The sequence below is a fragment of the Zootoca vivipara genome, chromosome 6 (assembly GCF_963506605.1).
Source record: "Zootoca vivipara chromosome 6, rZooViv1.1, whole genome shotgun sequence".
NCBI lineage: Eukaryota > Metazoa > Chordata > Lepidosauria > Squamata > Lacertidae > Zootoca > Zootoca vivipara.
In genome coordinates this window covers 14,623,512-14,649,316 of record NC_083281.1, presented here as the reverse complement: position 1 = coordinate 14,649,316, position 25,805 = coordinate 14,623,512, and the positions used below count along the sequence as shown (strand labels likewise).

General features: G+C 47.7%; 1 protein-coding gene across 1 annotated transcript in view; it reads left to right on the top strand.

Moving 5' to 3' along the window:
• The window catches only part of LOC118087658 (cytoglobin-2), a 30,136-nt gene extending 9,527 nt beyond the window's left edge, over positions 1 to 20,609 (top strand). The window contains exons 3-6 of the mRNA XM_035120531.2: positions 12,386 to 12,493; positions 15,113 to 15,233; positions 16,387 to 16,467; positions 20,234 to 20,609. Of these exons, the coding sequence (XP_034976422.1) occupies positions 12,386 to 12,493; positions 15,113 to 15,233; positions 16,387 to 16,467; positions 20,234 to 20,359 (436 nt within the window). The 3' untranslated portion in view covers positions 20,360 to 20,609. The remainder of the gene's footprint in view (positions 1 to 12,385; positions 12,494 to 15,112; positions 15,234 to 16,386; positions 16,468 to 20,233) is intronic.
• Positions 20,610 to 25,805: the final 5,196 nt, after the last annotated feature.

Here is a 25,805-nt window from a genome sequence, read left to right as displayed (position 1 = left end):
ACCTTATAATTCTCATAACATTTACATCACACAAAACTATCATTCCAGTGTGGTGTAGTGGTTAAGAGTGGTAGACTCGTAATCTGGGGAACCGGGTTCATGTCTCCGCTCCTCCACATGCAGTTGCTGGTTGACCTTGGGCTAGTCACACTTCTTTGAAGTCTCTCAGCTCCACTTACTCCACAGAGTGTTTGTTGTGGGGGAGGATGGGAAAGGAGAATGTTAGCCGCTTTGAGATTCCTTAGGGTAGTGATAAAGCGGGATATCAAATCCAAACTACTACTCTTCTTCTTCTTCTTCTTCTTCTTCTTCTTCTTCTTCTTCTTCTTCTTCTTCTTCTTCTTCTTCTTCTTCTTCTTCTTCTTCTTCTTCTTCTTCTTCTTCTTCTTCTTCTTCCCAGCACCCTTAACAAACTGATTCTTGTTGGGGACATGCTTTTAACTATCTGGTGCAGCCTTCTTCAGGCAGTTCTTGGCATGCATGTTTGTTTTTGACCTGCACTGAGCAATGCGTGTTTTTTTCTCCCAGGGATCTGTTTTGTGTCTGGCTAAATCAAATTGGCTTTCAGGAAAGCAGTTTTGCAGGTGGCTCTGTGTGTGTGTGTCCGTATTTTTTCTCCCACCCACCCCGTTCTGGAACTTGACCTGCCCTCCGCTTCGTTCAGGCAGGGTGGGATCGCCCTGATCTGTTGTTTGTGGAAGAAACTTTTTATTTGTTTATGACGAAACCGAGCGTGCCAAGTTCTTAGGCAAATATCAGAAGCTGCTGGAGAGGCAATCATCTTCTCCGAGGCTGGGGTTGGGGTCTCCCCATTTGCACTGCTGGGCCCAGACCCGACCTCACCCTTGGAGGTGGGGGTGGGGGGTGGGCGTAAGAACATAAGAAGAGTCTGCTGGATCAGACCAATGTCTCCCCCTGTTTTCACAGTGGCCAACCGGACGCTTGTTATGGGAAACTCACAAGCAGGATTCGAACACAAGAACCCTCTCCCTTCCTGCAGTTTCCAACAACTGGCTATTCAGAAGCTCTGCTGACTCAGGCCACCCTTGTGGCTGGTAGCCTTTCCTCCATGAATTTGTCCATCCGAGTTGGTGGCCACCCCTGGCTCCTGCAGCAGTGAGTTCCACAGTTTAACTGTGCACTGAAAAGTACTTTCTTTTATTGGCCCTGGTCCTTCCAACATTCAGAAACCAATGGCAGGGTGGAGTTTAGAGGCACCTCAACCATTTCTCCTTGAGGGTCAGGATTTGGCACTCTTGCAGATGGGGCTTGGCTTTGAGAGCAGGTCAGAGAAGCTGCCTTGATGTCAAGTTTCACTCCAGGCCCGTTCTTGCCCATGGTTGTCTGCTAGAGTTGCCAGACTCAATAGAGGACAGGACTTCTGTGCCTTTAATTGCCCTGCTCTCTTTTGAGTCTGGAAACCTTAAAGAGAAACCAGCAGACCCTTTGCTTGGAAATGAAACAAAGGGTGTGCTGGTTTCTCTTTGAGGTTTCCAGACTCAAAAGAGAGCAGGGCAATTAAAGGCACAGAAGTCCTGTCCTCTATTGAGTCTGGCAACCCTATTGTCTGCTTTTATTGACAATGGATGATGGTGATGATGATCAGTGCTTTTTTATCTTGGGGGACGCATGCATTCCCCTGAACATTTTGTGAATCTTTGTACTTTTGTCCATTTACTGTACTGTATTTATTTCCCCTGATTTGAACAATAAAATGGTGGTTTTTCTTGAGTCACAATGAGACTACCTCTAAACACTTTTTAATGTGGAAAAACACTGATTATTATTATTATTAGTAGTAGTACTAAACACACTGTGTTTTCCTCTGACAGGGACTTAAGGCTTACAGATAGGAACAAGAGAAGCTAAAAGCATAGGGGGAAATTGTTACAAAACAATTTAACATGGGTAGAATTTCGAACTCTATATATACACATTTATAATCTGGTTGAAACTGAAAAAATGGAAGAAAGAGGCTCTCCTGCTTGCCAAATCTGATGCAGAATTCTGAGCTGGCCCAGAAGTCTGGTCAGATACAATCTCTGCTGGGGAAAAAAAAGGGAAAACAAATAAAATAAAGGCTACCTACAGCAGCAGTGTTTTGTGTTGTGGAGGCTCCTATGATGTAAGTCATGGGCCCCACCTGCTAGCCTGCTCCCTCAAATATCCTGGTTTGCTCCTTTCTGTGTATAAGGTGCCTACATTCTGCATATTTTGTTATGTGCAAATGGCTTGAGATAGCTATTAGGTCCATAAATTACCATATAGCATATATTCAACAACAACAACAACAAAAACCAGCGGCAATTTGTTGTTGACAAAGGACAGCTGGACATATCAAGGGCTGCATTGCCTTCAGTAGTTTTGGGCTTTACCAAACCTAAATCCGGCCCTGGGAAGGGGAGACAGGAAGGATAGGTGGGAGGGAAGGATAATTTTTTTATTTTTTAAAAACTCTCCTGGCTGCAAACGGCTTAAGTGTGACTCGTGTGCGCCCCCTGCTGGGGCTCCCTCGGGTGCTCACGCTGCTCGCTTGAAATCCATCAACACCTCTCCATCCTTCGGCTTCTTGGCAACGCTGGAAGGCCGCCTGCATCCTCTCCCTAATTAACAGGCTGCATCTGGGCCAGGTGCGGCTAAGTAAAGAGCACCCCCTCAGACTTCACCCCAGGCAGCCCACCCGCAAGAGGCTCACCATAGCCCCTCCCCGCTCTGCCCCCCTTCCCTAATTAGCACCTCTCTTTTCTATTTCTCTCTCCCCACAAGAGCACTCATTAAATCCCCTTGCCCTCCTCCCCAACATTTAACCTGATTTGCACGGCGGCAAATGATTGACAGGCCTCTAAGTGAGCGGATCCTCAAAGGCATTTGAAGCGGCAAGGCCACGCACTCACTCGGAAGTACTTCCCGTGGAACACCGTGGGATTTGCCCCTGAGTAAACCTGCCTTGGACCGCACTGTTAGCCGCCCGGTTCTCACCTCTGATTTTTAATATATACGTTGTTGCTTTAGAGAAGATGAAAACCACACGTGTTTCTAGACAGGAAACAAATGTCCTTCTAAGCTGGGGATCTTTGCAAGCAGTTATTCCAAAACAGAACAGAAGGAACCCCTCTCTCTCTGCGAAAGATTCTGCCCACTCCCATTTCGTGCTCAACGTGAACCTGATTAAAGTGGCAATTTTAACAGCAGTTGAGAATTTTACTGTCCAAAATGATCACGACGCAGCGGATCAGCGTAACCTCTTGCCAGTTGCCAGAGGCTTTTAATTGAAAACTTTGCCACACACGGGAGTTTGGGAAGAAACTCTCCTACATTATAAAGGCTGGTCATTACAAAAGACAATTTAATGCTTCCTTGCCAACCTTGTTATTTTCACAAATCTGGACATATGTGTGTGGTCATCATTTGTCTGCCTGGCATTGATAAATTTTCAGCTGATTTGTTTATTGATTCGTCAATAATTCTAAACCGCAAAGCTCCAAGGTGGCTTCCAAAAACTGAAAATGATGAATTTGAATGGCAAATGAAAATTAACTGGCACGATAAAAACAAAGACTCGAAGAAATGCAGGGGGGGCAGGTTAGGTGCATCCCAGTTAGGGCCCAATCTATGGTCTGCCTCCACGGTCAGAGGCAGCCATTCTTCTGAATCCTAGTTGCTGGAAACCACAGGAGGGGAGAGCTGCTCTTGTGTTCAAATCCTGCTTGCTGGTTTCCCATTAGGGCATCTGGTTGGTTGCTGGGCTGGACGGGCCATTGGCCTGACCCAGCAGGCTTGTCTTGATGTTCTTACATTCTCATTTCCCGGTGCGATTCCCCTGTCACATTCCTTATTGCAAAAAGTTTGACCTTTTGGGAAAGTATTCCCAAAAATGTGGTTGTGTGTTCCCCCACCTGTCAGGGAATTGACTTTCTCCCCCCGTGGCAGTAGACAAGCAGAACAAAGGGAAAGGAGTCTTCTTACCAGTTAGAAGCTTTATTAATCACAGCGAGAGAACAAAGAGCCCATCTCCTAGGAATGGCAGTGCTCCCAATTAAGGTTTCCACCCCCTTACGTCCCTATTAATCTATATCACTTCTACGTCTTGTAATCTGAGCTTCAACCCTCTTGTGCAGGCTTTCTCAAACTCGACCCTCCAGATGTTTTTGGGACTGCAACTCCCATGATACTTACCTAAAAGGACCATTTGTCAGGGATGATGGGAATTGTAGTCTCAAAACATCTGGAGGGCCGAGTTTGAGGAAGCCTGCTTTTGTGCTTTGTGTGCTTTCTCTTCTGCCACTTTCTGGGCTCTTCTTGACCTTGGGCTGAGCAGAGGAATGCTGTTCAGAGGCTGAGAATCTGTTAACCCTCTCTCTTCCAGTGTTTCTTCTGCTAGCTGTTCCCCATCCAGTATTCCCCAGCTTCTGCCTTCTGAACTATGTCCCTCTGCAAACCGCTGTTCGAAATCTATACTGTCCTCCTGCTCCTGGGAAGATTCCGGATCCGGATCCGGATCCGGAGCAGGGGAAGGGGGAGGGGAGGCTTCTGCCACTCCTCCTCAGTGCAGCCCTCCTCAGCACGGTCCCTGACACCACCCCTGCAGAAACTGACAGTCTGCAAGTTTCCTGTGTTGGTGGGAACTATTGCTTGCACCAACCCCACTGAGCTATAATTCCCAGCACTCTTAACAAACTTCACTTCTCTTATTCTTTTTTTTGGGGGGTGGAGGAGGTGGAATCATGTGCCTTACAGTTATGAGGCGTACACAGCCACAGAGATGCATTTTACTGCTGTATGGGGACCCTGCAAAAATAATACGAATTTAGGCATACAACTGATATTTTAATAGCCGGTCGTGACTGATTGAATTCCCCCCACTGATCAATATCCTCCTGGGTCTGTGCAAACATTGTCTCCTGATTCAATCTAATCCTTTCGCTCAAGTCTGAGCTAATCCTTCTCCTCGGGTAATTAGGACACGTTATTAAATTCCAGTCCAATTTTCAAAGCTTATATCCTGCTTGCTGAGCTGCCTTTGCTTTAAACCCCTTATCCATATTTAACTTATACCTGAGCATGTTGGAAAACTCAGAGATAATGGCTAATAAAGCCACGGCAAATCTACGGGGGATTTTGCAAGAATCAGACACCGCCTGCCTTTTGCAAGAGTTTTATCGCCTCCTCCCCAGCCTTGGCTATTACACCCTGCCCTGTCGGTGAGAGCCAAGAGGATAAAATCAATGGGTGCCTCTGCCTTAATCCAGTCCAGCCCTTGAAGGGGAGTGAATCTGCATCTGTCCTTGTGGGAACGTCAAGGATAGTAGGAAAGGATATATTGATTAAATATTACCCTTCCTTCACTCATGCTAGTGAGTCATGTAGCAAAGCAGATTCCCCTAGCAGGAAGCTAGTTTGCAGATTCGTCTGAATCTCTTTAGTTAAGCAGATTGGATTATTCCTGGTGTCCCCTTAGGAAGTGATTTATCGCTCTCCCTGCCGCAACAAAATTGTTGGATTGTTCTGCCCATGTCTGACGAGTCTCCACCAATCATTATTCTCGCTATTGGAGAGTCATTTGACAATGATCATCTCCATCTGCAGAAATTCAAACCAAACTTCTCCATTTCTTTTTAAAAAAACAATAGTTCCACTCCACTCTATCAAAGGCTTTCTCTGCTTTTAAGGAAAAATGAGACTGTTGGGGTATCCTATATAACAGGGGTAGCCAACTCCCAAGAGACTGTGATCTACTTTCAGAATCAAAATTTGGCGGTGATCTACCCCCATTTTTTTGGGTTCGGCTCAAAGTTGTTGAGCTTTTTTTAGGGAGAAGGAAAGGGGGGTGACCAGATTTGGTAACCTTTTTTGGGGGAGCACTGCCCAAATACTTTTCTTATGGGGGACAACAGAAACTTTTAGAGATTTCTTGGGAGAGAATTGCATAAAAGCACTCACAAAACTGTACGCCACACAAACTCCTTTACCCACTCCATTAACCTACCTATCTAGATTTCTTAAAAAATACATGCCTTCATCCATTGTTAGTGTGACACCTGCACCACCATTTTGGTAACCAACTGTTCAATATCAGACGGGTACTGTGTCAGGGCCAGCTTCAGGGAATCCTTAAGGTGCTCATCTGTCATGTTTGAACGTTGCTCTCTCTCTCTCTCTCTCTCTCTCTCTCTCTCTCTCTCTCTCTCTCTCTCTCTTCTCTTTCTCCCCCACCCCCTCAGCTAGGGGCACCCATCCACTTCTCTCTCTCTCTCTTTCTCCCCCACCCCCTCAGCTAGGGGCACCCATCCACCTCTCTCTCTCTCTCTCTTTCTCCCCCACCCCCTCAGCAAGGGGCACCCATCCACCTATCTCTCTTTTTCTCCCCCACCCCCTCAGCTAGGGGCACCCATCCATCTCTCTCTTTCTCCCCCACCCCCATCCATCTCTCTTTCTCTCTCTTTTTCTCCCCCACCCCCTCAGCTAGGGCCACCCACCCACCTCTCTCTCTCGCTAGCTGGCTCCCAGTGGCTCAAAGAGACAGGGACAGGGGGGAAATCCCTCTGTGAGTCGCGGCTCCCGCTTTCCTCCCATGCACGCAAACTCACACACACCCCTCCCTCTCTGCCGGCATGAGGGAGGAGGAGCCGGTGAGCTCTAGGCAGGCAAGAGGGACAGGGAGCAATCCAGCCATTCTGTGCAACGCACTAACACAGTCACACACATACTGGTAAGCTCAGTATCGGGAAGAGGGAAGGAGCTCTCCCTGCAATTGCTCACGGTTATTGAGCTTTTTTGTGGGGGAGAGACAAGAGTTATTGAGGTTTTTTTTTTAGGGGGAGAGCTCTTTCTTTTCTTTTAGGCTGGCAATCACTAAGGAACCCACAATCTACCTGGGATCTACCAGAAACGTCCTGGGGATCTACCGGTAGATCCCGATCTACCTGTTGGCCATGCCTGCTATATAATAATATGCAAGTGTCTCTGCGTCCAGTTTTCCCATGTGTCCCTGGGTTACTGCGCATGTGCCCCAGGGACACAGGGATTGGACGGAGAGACAGGACACACACACGCGCTCTCTCTCTCTCCCCCCCACCTCTGCCTACCGTTTACGCCGCTTTGTCGGGGCGCTCCGCTGAGCCCAGATGGGCAGCGGGCACCCAGGAGAAGGCCACAATTCGGCCTCTTTCTGTGGTGGCGGAGCGTGGGGGGGCCGGCTGGCCCCTCCGACGGCCGCCGCTTCGTCGGGGCACTCCGCTGAGCCCAGCTGGGCAGCGGGCGCCCAGAAGAAGGCCGCAATTCGGCCTCTTTCTGTGGCGGCGGTGTGGGGGGGGCCGGCTGGCCCCTCCCACGGCCGCCGCTTCGTCGGGGCACTCCGCTGAGCCCAGCTGGGCAGCGGGCGCCCAGAAGAAGGCCGCAATTCGGCCTCTTTCTGTGGCGGCGGTGTGGGGGGGGCCGGCTGGCCCCTCCCACGGCCGCCGCTTCGGCGGGGCGCTCCACTGAGCCCAGCTGGGCAGCGGGCACCCAGGAGAAGGGCGCGATTTGGCCTCTTTCTGTGGCGGCGGTGCCAAAGCAGGCCGAATCGTGGCCTTCTCCTGGGCGCCCGCTGCCCAGCTGGGCTCAGTGGAGCGCCCTTGAGGAAGTGGCGGCCGAGGGACAGCCAGCCGCCCCCCCCGGTGCCGCCGCCGTCGCCGAAACAAGCTTCTCCCGGGCGCCCGCTGCCCAACTGGGCTCAGCGGAGCGCCCACTGCTAAAGGGAGGGAAGGCCGCGGCCCCGCCACTCCTCTAGCGCCCGTTTACTGAACGGGCTGAATGACACTAGTGTCCTAATAATGCATTAACTGATCAGATTCCTCAAGCTTCTGATATTCTGCAGCCACCTTTAGTTTTAAATATGCTGCCATGTAGTTCCTGGATATTTGATTCTATCTTTGTCGTAGCATTTTACAGTCTACATTGATCAGTGGTAGAAGTATGTCTCCTACTACATCAGCTGAATATTTATGAGCCAGAATTATATTTAGCCTCAGACAAAGATTCTCTCAATCACCAGTTGTTGTTGCTGTTGTTGTTTTTTAAAAAAACCCAGCATACTTTCTTATTCATTTATTTGTCCAAAACATGACAAATCACTATAGCATCTTTTTCCTCCTTGGAAATGATTGATGACTGCAATAAATGTCTAAGTGGCGGGAGGGGAGCGGGCGGTTTCAATAGTTTTGCAAAAATATTTTCATAGTTATATTACAATCACTGGTTTATGTTGTGGTAGTAGTGGGATTATATGTTCCTTTTCAATTTAACAGATTTACTACCAGTGTATAGGGTTTTCTTTTCTTTGGCACAAAAGCCAAGGACTTGTCAGCTTCTACTGTGTCCTTGAGGTCCAATATACTTACGTTGCAATATCCACATCTTGGCATTGTTTTAATTTGAGAACAGTTGTGTTCATTTTCTTGTTCCCTTTTGTCTGCGTTTCTTGTTCCCCTATTGTCTGTGATGACAGCAGTCAAGAAATTAAAAGACACCTGCTTCTTGGGAGAAAAGCAATGACAAACCTAAACAGCATCTTAAAAAGCAGAGACATCACCTTGCCGACAAAGGTCCGTATAGTTAAAGCTATGGTTTTCCCAGTAGTGATGTATGGAAGGGAGAGCTGGACCATAAAGAAGGCTGATCGCCAAAGAATGGATGCTTTTGAATTATGGTGCTGGAGGAGACTCTTGAGAGTCCCATGGACTGCAAGAAGATCAAACCTATCCATTCTTAAGGAAATCAGCCCTGAGTGCTCACTGGAAGGACAGATCCTGAAGCTGAGGCTCCAATACTTTGGCCACCTCATGAGAAGAGAAGACTCCCTGGAAAAGACCCTGATGTTAGGAAAGATGGAGGGCACAAGGAGAAGGGGACGACAGAGGACAAGATGGTTGGACAGTGTTCTTGAAGCTACCAACGTGAGCCTGACCAAACTGCGGGAGGCAGTGGAAGACAGGAGTGCCTGGCATGTTCTGGTCCATGGGGCCACGAAGAGTCGGACATGACTAAATGACTAAACAACAACAACAACAAACTTGGAAAATGACATGGCTGGCTGGGACTCAACAGGCTGCAGCATTTTCCTCCGGGTCCCACTTGTTTCGCTTTAAGTTCTGAATGTGTTTCCACCTCTCCTGTGTGTCGGTCGTTATTATGGAAGGCAGAGTAGCTCAGATACATCCCTTGGGGAAAGTTTTTTTTGCTATTTACCATAGTAGATGAGAACTTGTTTATGAAGTACCATGAAACTGGAAATAATTGCTGCCTGCCTGCAGGGAAGAGGTCTTTCTAGCTGCTTGCAGTGTTTGGCCTTGTTTGGTTGCTGGCGCCACCCCATTGTTGGTCAGAATGTAGAATTTGCAGGCCAGGCGCTGCGGTAGGCAGACTGTGACCCTCGCCCAGGGTACGTCCCCTAATCTCATCTGGCATTTGCAGACAAGGGTGAAAAGTAAAGGTCTAACGGAGGTGTCAGCAAACTTTTTCATCGGGGGGGGGCGGTCGACTATCCCTCAGAACTTGTGGGGGACCAGACTATATTGGGGGGCTGGGGATGAACGAATTCCTCTGCCCCACAAATAACCCAGAGATGCATTTTAAATAAAAGCACACATTCTACTCATGTAAAAACAAGCTGATTCCCGGACCGTCCGCGGGCCGGATTTAGAAGGCGATTGGGCTGGATCAGTTTGCCTACCCATGGAATGTCTCTGGGGTGGCTGGTAGCAAGAAGCATGCTGGCCTAATCTCAGCAGTTGTGGGCAAGAAAAGGTACAGTGGGAAGGGAGGAGCTGAGTGTGGGAATGTTCAGGGTGGCGGGAGAGGATATATTGTTTATTAATAAGCTTCCTAACTTGCGCTAGCAAGTTTCTTTACTTAGCAGAGTTTACATTCCCCTTTTACATACACAGCAGATACAGTGAGGGGGGGGGAGTATTTGATCCCCTGCTAAATTTGCCCGTTTGCCCTCTGACGGAGAAATGACCAGTCCATAATTTTAATGGTAGGTTTATTGTAGCTGTGAGAGACAGAATAACAACAGGGAAGAAACCCAGAAGACAAAAGTCAGAAATTGATGTGTGTAAGGGGAAAAGAGTATAGAGTCCCTCCCCCTCTCATCAGAAGCAGCTCCTCCCAAAGCAGCAAGGGCAGCGAGGACGCTGAGGAGAGCAGTCAGGAAGTGGAGAGAGAGGGCCAGGGCTCTCTCAGCACGGGAGAGCCCCTGCGACACAGGAGGGAGGAAGAGAGGGGGGGAAGGGGGGAGAAGGAAAACATGGAGCGTAGACCCTTTCCTCTGGTTCCGGAATTACGCAGGAGAAGGAGGGGAAGGAGGTTTGGGGTCCCAAGACTCTTATGTTGGAGGAAGTCGAGGGGCGGTTCAGTGCCGGATTCTGCCTCGGAATGAAGAGACATGCTTTTACACACCTGTCTCACTGTAAATAGACTGCACTAAATAAAACTGTTAAAAGACAAACATGAGGAGCGTCGTTACTCTAGAGTAGTCGCAAGAACCCCTGACAATGTGCATTATAATGCGTGAAATAAGTATTTGATCCCCTATCAACCAGCCACATGTCAGGCCTACCTGGTATCTTCACTGTATGTAACGAGCTGAGATTAGAAGCACCAGCTGTACAGGAGAGCTCTTACCTGTAAGCCCAGCTCGTTACAGTACCTGTACAAAAAAAACACCTGTCGGCAGAAGCAATCAATCCAGCAGATTCCAAAGTAGACCAAAGAGCTGTCCAAGGATGTCAGGGACAAGATTGTAGACCTGCACAAGGCTGGACTCTGGGCTACTGGACCAGCTTGGTGAGAAGGCGACAATAATTCGCAAATGGAAGAAACACAAAATAACTGTCAACCTCCCTCGGTCTGGGGCTCCATGCAAGATCTCATCTCGTGGAGTTGCAATGATCATGAGAACGGTGATGAAGTAGCCCAGAACTACACGAGGGGAACTTGTCAATGATCTCAAAGTCACCATGAAAACAGTTGGTAACACACTGAGATCTTGCAGAGCCCGCAAGGTCCCCTTGCTCAAGACAGCACATGTACAGGCCCGTCTGCAGTTCACCAATGCACATCTGAATGAGAGCTTTTAGCCCACCTGGTCAGACCTTTTTCTCACCCGACCCCTGACAGGCCAACTTTGAGTGGGCGGTAAGGCAAAAAGGTAAAGGTAAAGGACCCCTGGACAGTTCAGTCAAAGGCGACTATGGAGTTGGAATGCTCATCTCACTTTCAGGCTGAGGGAGCCGGCGTTTGTCCACACACACTTTTCCAGGTCATGTGGCCAGCAGGACTAAACCGCTTCAGATGCCCTTTCCTGATGTGGAAGCAATCTTGCGGCTATTTCTTAGCTTTATGATCACTAACTGCTCGGGAGAGAGGAGTTTTTCAAGACTCCAAAGAATTAAAAATGAATTAAGGGCCACAATGTCTCAAGAGGGGTTGTCTGCACTGAGCATTCTGTACATTGAAAGTGACAAACAAATTTTGATGAAGTTTTGGGTGACTTTGCGATGAGGAAGGCTAGGAAAAAAACATTTTCAGTCTTACTGTATCTGATGGTTGTAGCTTACTTCTTAATATGTATTTTAAAACTGGCTGTTTAATGACAACATAGATTCTAAAAGTGCCACACTGTCAGGTAATCATGGTCATATTATTTACACTTCCCACTCAATATAATTTGTATACTCAAGGTGTTTTGTTTTTTTAAGAATAGCACTGCAACTTCATTTTCCTAAAAATTAATGCTAATTCCACGAAAGGTTTACAAAGTTCAGTTATCGCAAAAGTTTTTCAGTGTTAATTTTAACTCTTATGCATTTTTTTAAAACCCCATAGTATTTTAACAATAATATCTTACGTCCTTTAGAGGAGAAATTGTGAATTGCAGAATTTTAAATCCCCGTCATCATCCTTGGCTTCACTCAGTATTGTTTATAACAGTGTTTCCCAACCTTGTGCCTCCAGATGTTTTGGGACTACAACTCCCATCATTCCTGACCACTGGTCTTGCTAGCTAGGGATGATGGGAGTTGTAGTCCCAAAACATCTGGAGGCACAAGGTTGGGAAACACTGGTTTATAACACTCTTCCATTTTCTTCTAGTCCAGGCACCCCCAAACTTCTGCCCTCCAGATGTTTTGGACTACAGTTCCCATCTTCCCCAACCACTGGTCCTGCTAGCTAGGGATCATGGGAGTTGTAGGCCAAAACATCTGGAGGGCCGCAGTTTGGGGATGTCTGTTCTAGTCCATCTAAATCCAGCTCTGGTGATAGGAGAGTGGCATCAGTGGCCAAGCCAAACCTTCCCTCTTGATAACCCAGAGAACTAAAGCTTCTCCTCTTATTCCTTCTGCAGACTGTTTGAGACCCACCCTGAGTGCAAAGACGTCTTCTTCCTCTTCCGGGACATCGATGACCTGCAACAGCTGAAGATGAGCAAAGAGCTGCAGGCCCACGGCCTCAGGTGGGTAGGTCCAAAAACAGCCCCTCTTCTCTGGGTCTGAAGCTGAAAGTTGGAAGATTCAAGACAGATGATGATGATGATGATGATGATGATGATGATGATGATGATAGAAGGAGGAGGAGGAGGAGGAGGAGGAGGAGGAGGAGGAGAACTTTATGTAGCACATTGTAGATACTCCTTGTAGATAGAAGAAAAGGCTCAGGAGTGAATTCTACACAAATGTCGAGGGGAGTCCCCAAGACAGTTGTTTTGTTTTTTGATAACATTTTATTGATTTTCCAAATATAACAAAACGAGCAAGAAAAAAATCATAACCAAATTAAACCATAATTTTTTGGTCAACTTCCCTCCACTCCCCTGTTTGCTTCCATTATAATATACTTGTTCATGCATGAAACCTTGTATACTTAACAATCCAATTTTAAAATCTTCTTCATCTTATTTCAAGTGACTTTTAAATGTTATACTAATGTAAGAATCAATACACAAAGCTTGAAAATTATGCGTTGAACATTGCCCTTTTTTGCAATAATTTGTCCTACGTAGTTCAGTAATTTATTTTGCCAATCTTCGCCTTTATCTTCTTTGGCCGAAGCTTCTTCCTTCCATAAGGGCTGGCTGGTCTTGGCCTGGCATCCCATCTCGCATATCGGAACAAAGCCTTTCGCTCAAACAATCCATCAAGGTGCGCGTTTTGGGGGGGCGGGGCAGGCGCCCGCGATGGCGCCCCTTGGAGCCCGCCGCTCAGGGCGGCCCGCCCCCACCACCCCTATCTTCCTACGCCCATGCTTGGGTGCTGCTAATGTAGCGGTTTGACTTCACCCCCGGAGATGCACTCCGCTGGCAAGACAGAGGCCAACAACAGTGTGGTGCCTTAAGCCAGAGCTGTGCAAATGCACCACAGCAATCTAAACATTAAAGCCTTTGGAAAGAATCACCCTTCAAGTTCTTGCCCTTCAGCAACTTGGAGCCAGGACACGTGGGCCCAGAGATCAGGATACTAGTCAGGGTGACTGTTTGCTACACCCCAGCATCGGAGGTTGTGGGAATGTTGTGGGTAGTAGGAAAGGATATATTGATTAAATATTACCCTTTCTCACGCTAGTGAGTCAGTAGCAGAGTACATTCCCCAGTATATTACAGGAAGCTAGCTGGTAAATTCATTAGAATCTCTGGGGTTAAGCAATCCTGTCTGACTTGTGATTAGTTCCTGGTAAATCCCCTTTGTTCCCTCATAAAAAGAATAAAGACACAACAGTTTTCTTTTAAAAGTAATAAGAAGTTTACTCACATTCAGTTCACAGTATGATCCTGAAGGCAGGCTTAAGCTTGTTGTTACAGAATAGTGTAAGGCAGGCATCCCCAAACTTCGGCCCTCCAGATGTTTTGGACTACAATTCCCATCTTCCCCGACCACTGGTCCTGTTAGCTAGGGATCATGGGAGTTGTAGGCCAAAACATCTGCAGAGCCGGAGTTTGGGGATGCCTGGTGTAAGGGTTCATCCCATATGGGGATTGAGCCCATGTGCTGCTGGCTGGGAACCAGCAGACAGCAAAAGCATCACGATGGTATAAAGCGAGGAGGAAATGACAAAAGAGGAAGATTGGTGCATGACCAGCCCTTTCATCACACCCATCTCTTCTCCTTCTTCCGTCTTCCTTCTTCTTTGACGATCCCTCGTAGTCAAGTAAGATTGTCTTCCATAAACACAGTTTTAACAATGAGTCCGTAAGTGACCGTAAGTGACTGTGGAGGCCAATTCTATATCCACAGTGGGGACATAGGTTTCCAGACAGGAGTTGATCACGGTGTGGATTTGCCAAGTGAGCCTTCCTCTTAGCACGTTTCTCCCTTGCTTCCTGAGTTCAAGCATCTTCAAAGTCCATGGCACTTTTGGTAAAGGCTGTTCTCCAATTGGAGCACTCACAGGCCAGAATTTCCCAATTGTCACTGTTTATACTACATTTTTTTAAAAAAAAATTGCCTTGAGAGAGAGTCTTTAAACCTCTTTTGTTGACCACCAGCATTACGCTTTCCATTTTTAAATTTGGAATAGAGTAGTTGCTTTGGAAGACGATAATCAGGCATCCGCAAAACATGGCCAGTCCAACAAAGTTGATGTTGAACAAGGGTCAGCAAACTTTTTCAGCAGGGGGCCAGTCCACTGTCCCTCAGACCTTGTGGGGGGCTGGACTATATTTTGAGGGGGGGAGGAATGAATGAATTCCTATGCCCCACAAATAACCCAGAGATGCGTTTTAAATAAAAGCACACATTCTACTCATGTAAAAACACGCTGATTTCCGGACCGTCCGCGGGCTGGATTGGGCTGGATTCGGCCCCCGGGGCCTTAGTTTGCCTACCCATGATGTTGAAGAATCATTGCTTCATTCTACCTGAGGATGCTCCAGACCAGGTGTGACAGGAAGTCCTCCTGGCTGGACCAACATCCCTCTGCTTGTCCACTCTGGGCAAACAGGAAATGTTGTTCTTGACTGCTTATGTTACATCCCACAGAGGTAGCATGCATCTGAATGCGAATTGTGGGCTCCCACCCATGGCTGTTCTAATGCCATGCTTCCTTCTCTGTCTCTTCCATGCCCTCCTTCCATCGCCAGAGTGATGTCGTTCATTGAGAAGAGCGTGGCGAGGCTCGATCAGGAGGACAAACTGGAGCACTTGGCCTTTGAGCTGGGCAGGAGTCACTTCCGGTACAAAGCACCCCCTAAGTACTATGAGGTGAGGAAGGCAGGGGCAGGTGGCCCCCTCTGTGGCCCACAGATTAACGTAGCTCGTGGGAAAGATGGGAGAGCCATTTGTTAGATCCGGAAGCTGCAGCCAGAAAATCCTTGATTTGTACTTCACCTCGGTCAGAACTGGCATTGCTACAGGTGCCATGTAATAATACCTGGTCCACATTTGGAAGAAATCGATCTTTCAGTGTGGCGGCATCTGTGGAACTCCCTGCACATTGATATCCCTGTACACTTTCCGGCGTCAGCTAATTACATTTTCATTTAGACAAGCCTACCCAGCTATTTGGGACGTGGGTGGTGCTGTGGTCTAAACCACAGAGCCTAGGGCTTGCCGATCAGAAGGTCGGCAGTTCGAATCCCTGCAATGGGGTACGCTCCCATTGTTCGGTCCCAGCTCCTGCCCACCTAGCAGTTCAAAAGCACACCAGCGCAAGTAGATTAATAGGTACCGCACCAGCGGGAAGGTAAACGGCGTTTCCATGCACTGCTCTGGTTCGCCAGAAGCAGCTTAGTCATGCTGGCCACATGACCCGGAAGCTGTGTCTGCAGACAAACGCCGGCTCCCTCGGCCCATAGAGCAAGATGAGCGCGCAACCCCAGAGTCGTCCGTGACTGGACCTAACAGCCAGGGGTCCCTTTATCTTTACCCAGCTATTGAGAAAGTTGGTGTGAGTTTCAATCTGTTTTTAGTTTATTGTCACTTTTTGAGGGTCGTCAATTATTGTTAGGGATGCGGGTGGTGCTGTGGTCTAAACCACAGAGCCTAGAGCTTGCCGATCAGAAGGTTGGCAGTTCGAATCCCCGCGATGTTGCTCGGTCCCAGCTCCTGCCCAGCTAGCAGTACGAAAGCACACCAAAAAGTGCAAGTAGATAAATAGGTACCGCTCCGGCAGGAAGGTAAACGGCAGATTCACCCATTCCTATGTGCTGTGCATACAAACCATCCAAAGAAAAAGAGAATTAATGACCCCCAAAGCTAGATGTTTCTTCCCTGCTTCTTGTTTCCAGAATCAAAAATGGGGCTGAGTAGAGAATACAAAGTTGCCTTCTCTTCTTCCTCTCTCTCTTTTCAGCTCCCCAAATAACCCTTCCTTCTCTGGATTTCTCCCCCACCCCACTACTCACCCCACCCCCAGTACGTAGGTGCTCAGTTCATCCAAGCTGTCCAGCCCATTCTAAAAGAAGCCTGGACTCCGGAGGTCGAAAAGGCTTGGGAGGTAAGAGAAACTTGCAGGGTTGGCTCCAGTTAAGTTCTACTCAGAGAAGACCCATCGAAATGAGCAGAACTAAGTCCGTCACGCCCAGTGCCGGATTTACATATAAGTTAAACAAGCTCTAGCTTAGGGCCCCACTCTCTTGGGGGCCCCCCAAAAAATGTAAAGGGAAAAAACCTGGATGTACATTTCAAAAAATATAAGATAAAAAACCAAATAAAATGAAACCTACATACAGCAACAGTGATTTCTTTTTTTGGTAAAAATTGATAAACCTTTTTTTTTGGGGGGGGGGTTATTTCTGAAATAAATAAATAAACACCCCACACAAGCAGCATGAGATGAAACACTTTTGGGCTTTTCTTTTTTAATGCATGAAACCAGCATGGGACAGAACTGTGTTATTCCCCCCCCTCCCTCTGGTCCTCTTATCCCCGATTAAGCAGTTTTCCCTGATTAAACCTGTGTGTGACTGAGCTTGCCTGTCCAATGTGCTATTTCCAAAGCGATGGGGAGGCCCCTCTTTCGGATACCTTCCGACAAACCATTGGACAAGCGTGAGCGGGTTTGATTTCATAGGCCCTTAATTAGATTTCCGCTTTGTAGCAATATCAATCCTATTCTTGTTTTCTCTTAAAATGTTGTGGTGGGGTTTTTTTTAATCATTCCATGTGGGTTTTCTTTTAATAGACAGCACATATAATGAAGGCCAAGAGGGAAATTTCCCTAATCAAGGGGGGTGTATGCATGCTTGATTTTAATGTTTATCTCATTTATTAATTTTTATTGCATTTTGTAGAATCCTTCTAGAAGGTCGGCGGTTCGAATCCCCGCAACGGGGTGAGCTCCCGTTGTTCAGTCGCTGCACCTGCCAACTTAGCAATTAGAAAGCACGTCAAAGTGCAAGTAGATAAATAGGTACTGCTCCGGCGGGAAGGTAAACAGTGTTTCCGTGCGCTGCTCTGGTTCGCCGGAAGCGGCTTAGTCATGCTGGCCACATGACCCGGAAGCTGTACGCCAGCTCCCTCAGCCAGTAAAGCGAGATGAGCACCGCAACCCCAGAGTCATCTGCGACTGGACCTAACGGTCAGGGGTCCCTTTACCATTACCTTTGCCTTTACTAGGGTTGTAGCGTTGGAAGGGGACCCCCAAGGACCATCTAGTCCAACCCCCTGCAATGCAGGAATCGCAGTGACAGAGGGCCGTCCAACCTCTGCTTTAAAACCTCCAAGGAAGGAGATTCCACCATCTCCCAAGGGAATCCCTTCCCCTGTTAAGCGGCTCTTACCTTCAGAAAGTTCCTCCTGGTGTTGGACTCCCCTTCCTTGTCATTTGAACCCTTGGGTTCGGGTCCTAACCTCCGGAGCAGCAAAACAAGCCTGCTCCATCTTCCATGTGACAGCCCTTGAGATATTTGAAGATGCCTAGCCTATCTCCTCTCAGTCTCCTCTTTTCCAGGCTAAACCTACTCAACTCCTTCAACCGTTCCTCATAAGGCTTGGTTTCCAGACACCTGATCATCTTGGTCACCCTCCTCTGTACACCCTGCAGCTAGTCTATAGTCATATATATATATATATATATATATCCATTTAATAACATATAATCACATCATTATTATCAAATTTAGCTCTCTGCCTCTATAGAGCCTTAAATATGTAGTTATGTTATTTATATTACTTTGATATACTATAGTATTTAAGTTGCCAAGTTATTTTATGCTATTAAGTTACTTCAATTTTTTTTTTGGTGTCTGTATATCTTTTAAAATTTTCTAATAAAGTCTATTTTAAATTTTTTTTAAAAAAACATATAATCACATCATTATTATCAAATTTAGCTCTCTGCCTCTTTAGAGCCTGTCGACTTCCTTCCCTCCCACCTCATGGCTTTCAAAATTAACCTTTATATCATAGCATTTTATACGTTTTCCAATTCTAATTACACACATTATAAAATACCCCAAAATTTACATAGATATAAATTGGGAGAAAATTTCTCATTACAAGTCTTCAGACAACCCTACTAGTGGTGTTAATTGCTTACAATGATCTTTCAAATATCGTGTAAATTCACTCCAGTCCTTTTGGAATACTTAATCATGCTGGTTTCGAATTTTTCCCATCAGCTTCGCCAGTTCCGCAAAGTCCATCATTTTCATCTGCCCCTCTTCTTTTTGTCCATATCCTATTTAAACTGGGGTGCCCAGAACAGGACACAGGCAGGGTCTGACCAAGCCAGAATGGAGTGGGACTACAACTTCCCTTGATTTACATTTATGTCCCACGTTTTTCTCCAGCGAGCGCGAGGTGAATTAATGGTTCTCTCCTTCCTCATTAAATTGGACTAATGCTATGCGCTCTACGTGGGGCTGCCTTTGAAGGTGACCCGGAAACTACAATTAATCCAGAATGCGGCTTCTAGACTGGTGACTGGGAGTGGCCGTCAAGACCCCATAACACCGGTCCTGAAAGACCTACAGTGGCTCCCAGGAGGTTTCTGAGCACAATTCAAAGTGTTGGTGCTGACCTTGAAAGCCCTAAACAACCTCAAAGGCCCGGTATACCTGAAGGAGCGTCTCCCACCCTCATCGTTCTCCCCGGACACTGAGGTCCAGCTCCGAGGGCCTTCTGGCGGTTCCCTCCATGCAAGAAGTGAGGTTACAGGAAACCAGGCAGAGGGCCTTCTCAGTTGTGGCGCCCACCCTGTGGAATGCCCTCCCACCAGATGTCAAGGAAATAAACAACTATCTGACTTTTAGAAGACATCTGAAGGCAGCCCTGTTTAGGGAAGTTTTTCATGTTTGATGTTTTCTCATGTTTTTAATATTCTGTCTAATAATACTACTTTATTACCTATATCCCACCCAGCCAGATGGGTGGGATATAAGTAATAAAGTAGTATTATTATTATCCCCTCAACAACCCTGTAAGGTGGGTCAGGCTGAGAGGCCCTGTGAGCTTCAGGGCTGAGGAGGGATTCATGGAATCATAGAATTATAGAGTTGGAAGGGACCACGTGGGGCATCCAGCCCGACCCCCTGCAATGCAGGAATCTTTTCCCCACAACCCTCAAGCCCACAACCCTGGAATTAAGAATCTCATGCTCTACCAAAATCCCCAATCCAGTGCTCTAACCACTACACCACACTGCTCTCGTCACTGACAATCTAGGAGCACCTGTTGCTAATCTCACTTAAAAAGGCAAAGATAAAGGGACCCCCGACCATTAAGTCCAGTCGCGAACGACTCTGGGGTTGCGGCACTCATCTCGCTTTACCGGCCGAGGGATCTGACGTTTGTCTGCAGACAGCTTTTCTGGGTCATGTGACCAGCAGGACTAAGCCAGTTCTGGCGAACCAGAGCAGCGCACGGAAACGCCATTTACCTTCCTACCTATTTATCCGCTTGCACTTTGACGTGCTTTCGAACTGCTAGGTTGGCAGGAGCAGGGACAGAACAACGGGAGCTCACCCCGTCGCGGGGATTCGTACCACCAACCTTCCGATCGGCAAGCCCTAGGCTCTGTGGTTTAGACCACAGGGCCACCCACATCCCTTTATCTGACTTAGGCCATAGCAAATTTTAGATTGACATCAAAAATGCAAGCGTCGGCCGGGTGTTGCAGGTGTGTTTTTGGAACGTGGTCTGTCCTACCGTTTCACCCCCTGGTTCTGCCATAGCCCTCCATGCCCCTCATTCCTCCCCTTTTTGGAGGGCAGAGTTCGCCCAGTAAACATTTGCCTCTCTCTCCCCCCCCCCCACCCAAGAGCCTCTTCAAATATTTGGCAGCCACCATGCGGCGAGGCTTCTACACGGAAGAGAAGACTGCGGGAGCGAGCAAGTCTCTTTCCTCGAGGAAGGCTGGCGCTGAATCAACTCCAAACAAAATCTAGCAAGACAAAAGATGCTCTTGATGTGACTCGACGATGGACCCCCCTGGACTCCCCTTTTTTTGCTCCTCTCTTCCAAGTGGAACTCCCAGGTGCAGGAAAGGTCCTTTGCAGTGATTCCATCTCTGTTGAAAACAGGGGTTGGTAATAATTTTTTTTTAAAAAAGAAACTCAAGGCAAAGATTTGAGGGTTCTTGAAAGAAGGACCAAGCATCCATAAATGACCTTCCTATGAACTTTATAAATGCGTATTTATCTTTGGGAGGGATTGTTGCAGGAAAGTCCTGCTCAGCTGAGCCCATGTTGCCCTGCTGTTTCAGAGGGCTCCTGATAATAATAATAATAATAATACCTTTATTGTCATTGTACAACCTGTGTACAATGAAATTAAACGAGCCTCCCTCCCCCCCCAACACTCAATCTCTTATCGAACAACACACCACCTTGCAAGTCAATTTCACTATGTTATTTTCCATTCAACAGCCTAACACCCCACAGACAGAAGCTATTTTTTAGCCTGTTGGTACGTCTGATTATACTTCTATATCTCCTGCTCGAGGGTAGAAGATTAAAGAGGTGCTGGCCAGGGTGTGAGTCATCCCTGAGAATTTTCCTCGCTCTCCTAAGGCAACGATCCCTTGCAATGTCATCTACAGGAGCGTAGGAAGATAGGGGCGGTAGGGGCGGGTGGCCCCGAGTGGCGGGCTCCAAGGGGTGCCATTGCGGGCGCCCGCCCCGCCCCAAAAATGCGTGCCCCGCCCCGGAACGCGTGTCATGCCCCCGGAACGCACGCCCCGCCCATTGGGGAGGCGCACCCTGCCCCCAGAACGGGCGCCAGCCCCGCCCCCAGTGCCGGAGCATGAAGCTCCACCACTGGTCATCTAGCGGGCTCAGGGGATAGTCCATAATATCATGTGCTGTATTCACCACCCTCTGTAGAGACTTTCTGTCCGTGGCTGTCAGGCCAGCATACCACACTGTGATGCAATTTGAAAGGACACTTTCTATTGTGGGCCGGTAAAATGAGTTCATCAGTTGTTGTTTAACATTATTCTTTCGCAAGACCCTGAGGAAGTGGAGTCTCTGTTGGGCCTTTCTGACCACCTGAGTTATGTTGATTTTCCAAGTAAGGTCCTCACTAAGGTAAACTCCCAGGAATTTAAAGGAGACTGATATACAACGGGGCTAGTTCCCCTCTCTTCCTCTGGAAGTCCAACACCATCTCCTTTGTCTTACTAATATTTAAGTGCGAGTTATTCTCTGAGCACCATGTAGATACTTTTTGAACCCCCTGTACGCTGTTTCATCTCCGCCTGCAATTAGGCCCATTATGGTAGTCTGCAGACTTAATAATTACTGTGGATGGATCAGATGCATACCTGCCAAGTTCGGGACGTAAAGATCCGGGATCAGCAGCGCGCGCATGACCGGAAGTTGCGTGACGCAACTTCCGGTGGCACTTCGCCCTTCTATGGGCACCAGAAAATGGCGGCGCCAGCGCCGGAAGTCACTTCCGCACATGACCGGAAACACGTAAAAGCGACTTCCGGCGCCGGCGCCGCCATTTTCTGATGCCCATAGAAGGGCAAATCGCCACTGGAAGTCATGTCACGCAACTTACGGTCATGCGCGGAAGCAACTTCCGGCGCCGGCGCCGCCATTTTCTGGTGCCCATAGAAGGGCAAAGCGGCACCAGAAAAATGGCCGCCGGGCAGAAGCCGATTTAAGGGACAATACCGGGATTTTTCACTGAACGGGAGACCGCCGGGAAACGGTAAGAAAAAAGGGGTTTTCCCGGCGGAAACGGGATACTTGGCAGCTATGATCAGATGATATGTGTCAGAGGTTATTACGGCTACTCTTGAGTAACGACTTTCCACATGCTTGACTTTAAAAGAGTCTTTATTGGTGCACGTTATTTACAGTGTGGTGAGCTGTCGGTTTCATGTCCCCTTATTCCGTGTCAGAATCCGGCACTGCCCCTTTTTGGGACCTGGACCAACATAAGAGTCGTGGGACAGCGAATCTCCTCCCCTTTCTCTTCCTCCTTAATTCCAGTGCCGGGTGAAAGGGTCTGCGCTCCGTCTTTTCCCTCTTCCCCCTTTCCATCTCTCTCTTCCCGCCTGTGGAGCAGGGGCTCTCCCATGCTGCCGGAGACCTGGCTCTCTCTCTCTCTCTGCCTCCTTACTAGCCCCTTCAGACCCCGCGCTTTCCTGGCTGCTTGGGGATGAACTGCTCCTGATGAGAGGGGGAGGTTCTCTGTAATCTCTCCCCCTTACAATATGCAATCATATGTGTACAATGAGTACAGGTAGGGACTCAGCACACATCCCTGTGGGTGCCAGTGCTGAGCTTCAGGGAGGGAGATGTAACAGTCCCAATCCTCACTGTTTGAGTCCGATCCCTCAAAAAGTCTTTAATCCAGTCACAGACGGTAGAAGAAAGGTCCAGATCTGCCACCTTTTTAATAAGAATGTCCGGGAGGGTGCTATTAAAAGCTGAGCTATAATCAATAAACAACATTCTGACATAATTCCCCGGCCTCTCCAAATGACTCGCTGCAAGGTGAAGGGCTGTAGCTATGGCATCATCTCTTGACCTGTTTCTCCTAAAGGCGAACTGATGTTTATCAAAGTCCGGTGGGAAGCATGACCTAAGATGTTGAAGGACCAATCTCTCAAAGCATTTCATCACTACAGATGTGAATGCAATAGGTCTGTAGTCATTTAGGCTGTTAGTTGCTGTTTTCTTGGGGGACTGGGACAATGGTAGCTGCTTTCAAGCATCGAACACAAGCCGTTTGCAGAGACATGTTAAAATTCCTTGTCAGAATCCCTGCTAGTTGATCGGCACAGTTTTTTGCCACTATCCCCACCACCCCATCTGGACCAGCCGCTTTACTGGGATACCGTTGCGGCCCTTTCTGCCGCAGTGTTTTCCTTTCCCAAAATAAAGCAACATTGCCTCCTGCTGGTGGTTAAAAGGGGCAAACCTGTACAATGTGCTTCAGTGCACTTCAGTGCTTTGCAGTGAACTCCAACGCACTTTGACTGGAGCAGAGAAGACTGGCCAGAGTTGTTTCTCGCGTAAATGGACACGATTAATGCTTAAAGGGCCATGGCACAGGTCTTGCCGTGGAGCCGCTTCTTAAACCAGGATGCATGCAACTATGTCATTCCACAATGCAAAGTGTTCGCCATACTTTCGGTACCTCCCTGAAAGTTATCTGTGCCCCTAAATGTAGGCCTGTTGATTGAAAACTAAGCCAGTTTTTTTTGGAGGGCAGGAGGGGGAGATATCCTGCTTTCCTTTACCTTTTAGAAACCCTAGTTGGCGACTACCGTACTATTCCGTGTATAACACGCCCCCATGTATAAGACTCCCCCTATTTTGGGGGACTAGAATTAAAAAATTAAAGAAAATGGGGGAAGATTGGTCAAAGTTGTTGAGCTTTTTTTTGGGGGGGGGAATGCCCACAGTTGTTGAAGCAATTTTTTTGGGGGTGTGCTGAAAATCACTCACCCAATCGCAATGCACGCTAAATTGCTGATCCAAGCAGCTCTTGCAGCGGGCACCATTCACCCACCCAATCTGCAACCAATCCCCTGTCCCCCCTCTGCACTACCCATGTATATGTATAAGAGCCCCCCCCCATTTTAACTTTTCTTTTGGAGGAAAAAAAACCCCTCGTCTTATAGGTGGAAAAGTATGGTAATTCTGCTGGAGATGCAAGAAAACGAAGCATCTACTTTGCACCTTTCAGCGGCGGAACGCCTGTTTCGCCTGTTTCGAATGCATGCAGAACGCTCCAGGTTGAATCCCCCTCGGGACTCAGGTTTTAAAAAGGTTGTGGTGATGGGGGAGACACGTTTTCTTAGAAAGCCTCTGACAACCCAGTTAGGTTTGAAGAAGAAGAAGATTTGCTTTGCATTGATTCGCATTTGCAGCCCATGAACCCAAAGTACAGCCGGCCGCCTTCGAAACTTGCATTTCTTTTAATTTTGTAACGCAGATTTATATTGTTTAAAAATGCATGCACTAGAATGAAGTAGGCAACAAAATGCATTTATTAGTAAAATAACAACATACATAAAAAGGTAAAGGGACCCCTGACCATTAGGTCCAGTCGTGACCGACTCTGGGGTTGCGCGCTCATCTCGCATTATTGGCCGAGGGAGCCGGCGTATAGCTTCCAGGTCATGTGGCCAGCATGACAAAGCCGCTTCTGGCAAACCAGAGCAGCACATGGAAACGCCGTTTACCTTCCCGCTGTAGCGGTTCCTATTTATCTACTTGCATTTTGACGTGCTTTCGAACTGCTAGGTTGGCAGGAGCTGGGACCAAGCAACGGGAGCTCACCCCATCACAGGGATTCGAACCGCCGACCTTCTGATCGGCAAGCCCTAGGTTCTGTGGTTTAACCACAGCGCCACCTGGGTCCCTAACAACATACATACAAGCATCAATTATATTAGGGAGATTGCTTTGCAAAAAAATATTAGGAAAGTTGCACAGAGAAACATATATATTAGAAGTTCACACTAAAATGCTAATTAATTTTCATGAATATGAGAGAGAGAGAGAGAGAGAGAGAGAGAGAGAGAGAGAGAGAGAGAGAGGAGTCCTGAACATGACTGGAAAAATGAGATACTTTGATGGGATTGCCCTTGGGTTTCATTGTTCTGGTCCCAAGTTCCGAGAAATATCTAAAATAATTAAATCCAGTTGTTCATGCTCCCCCACAACTGCCATCACTCAATATGTGAACAAAGAACATGAAGGCTTGTCACCCAAAAGAGCTTTTGGCACGGGTGTTAGCTGCAGCCAAGATTTCAAGGGCCCAGCAATGGGAAAGAACTTGTGGCATAAGAACCTATGGTCTTTGGCTATTGTGTGTGTGTCTGGGGGGGGGGGATATGCAAAAACTACATGTTTCCAGATGGGTGGAGGAGTCAGAATATTTCTCTGCTGTCTGGCGGCATTTTATTTCCTGTGTTTTCGGACTCCGGTGCTCAACATCCACCGTCCATGCCAGCTCAGGAAATAGAGATGGCTTTGTTGAAATCGGCTGATTTCTTTCCCCCATTATTTATTGCTTATTTGCTTTCCCTAAGCCATACCCAGCTACATCACTTTTGGGTTGTTAATAATGCCAATAAAAATCAGAAATTGGAGAAAGGAAGAAATGGACCCAAACGGAGAGATTTGCCCACCATCCCTAGACAAAAAAAATAGCCTGACCTGGTTTTACTCCGTTTCATAGCCTCACCGGTGCCCTTGAAGATATTGCTTTGGGTTGCAGATCCCGTCAGACTGGCCTCACCTGCCCTCCAGATGTTTTTGTCCCATCCCACAGGGATGGAGCGTATGGGAGCTTGCTTTGCATCATCACTGTGAGCAAACTGTGAGCCCTTCAAACATCAGATCCTGCCCTCCTGTTCCTCCTGCC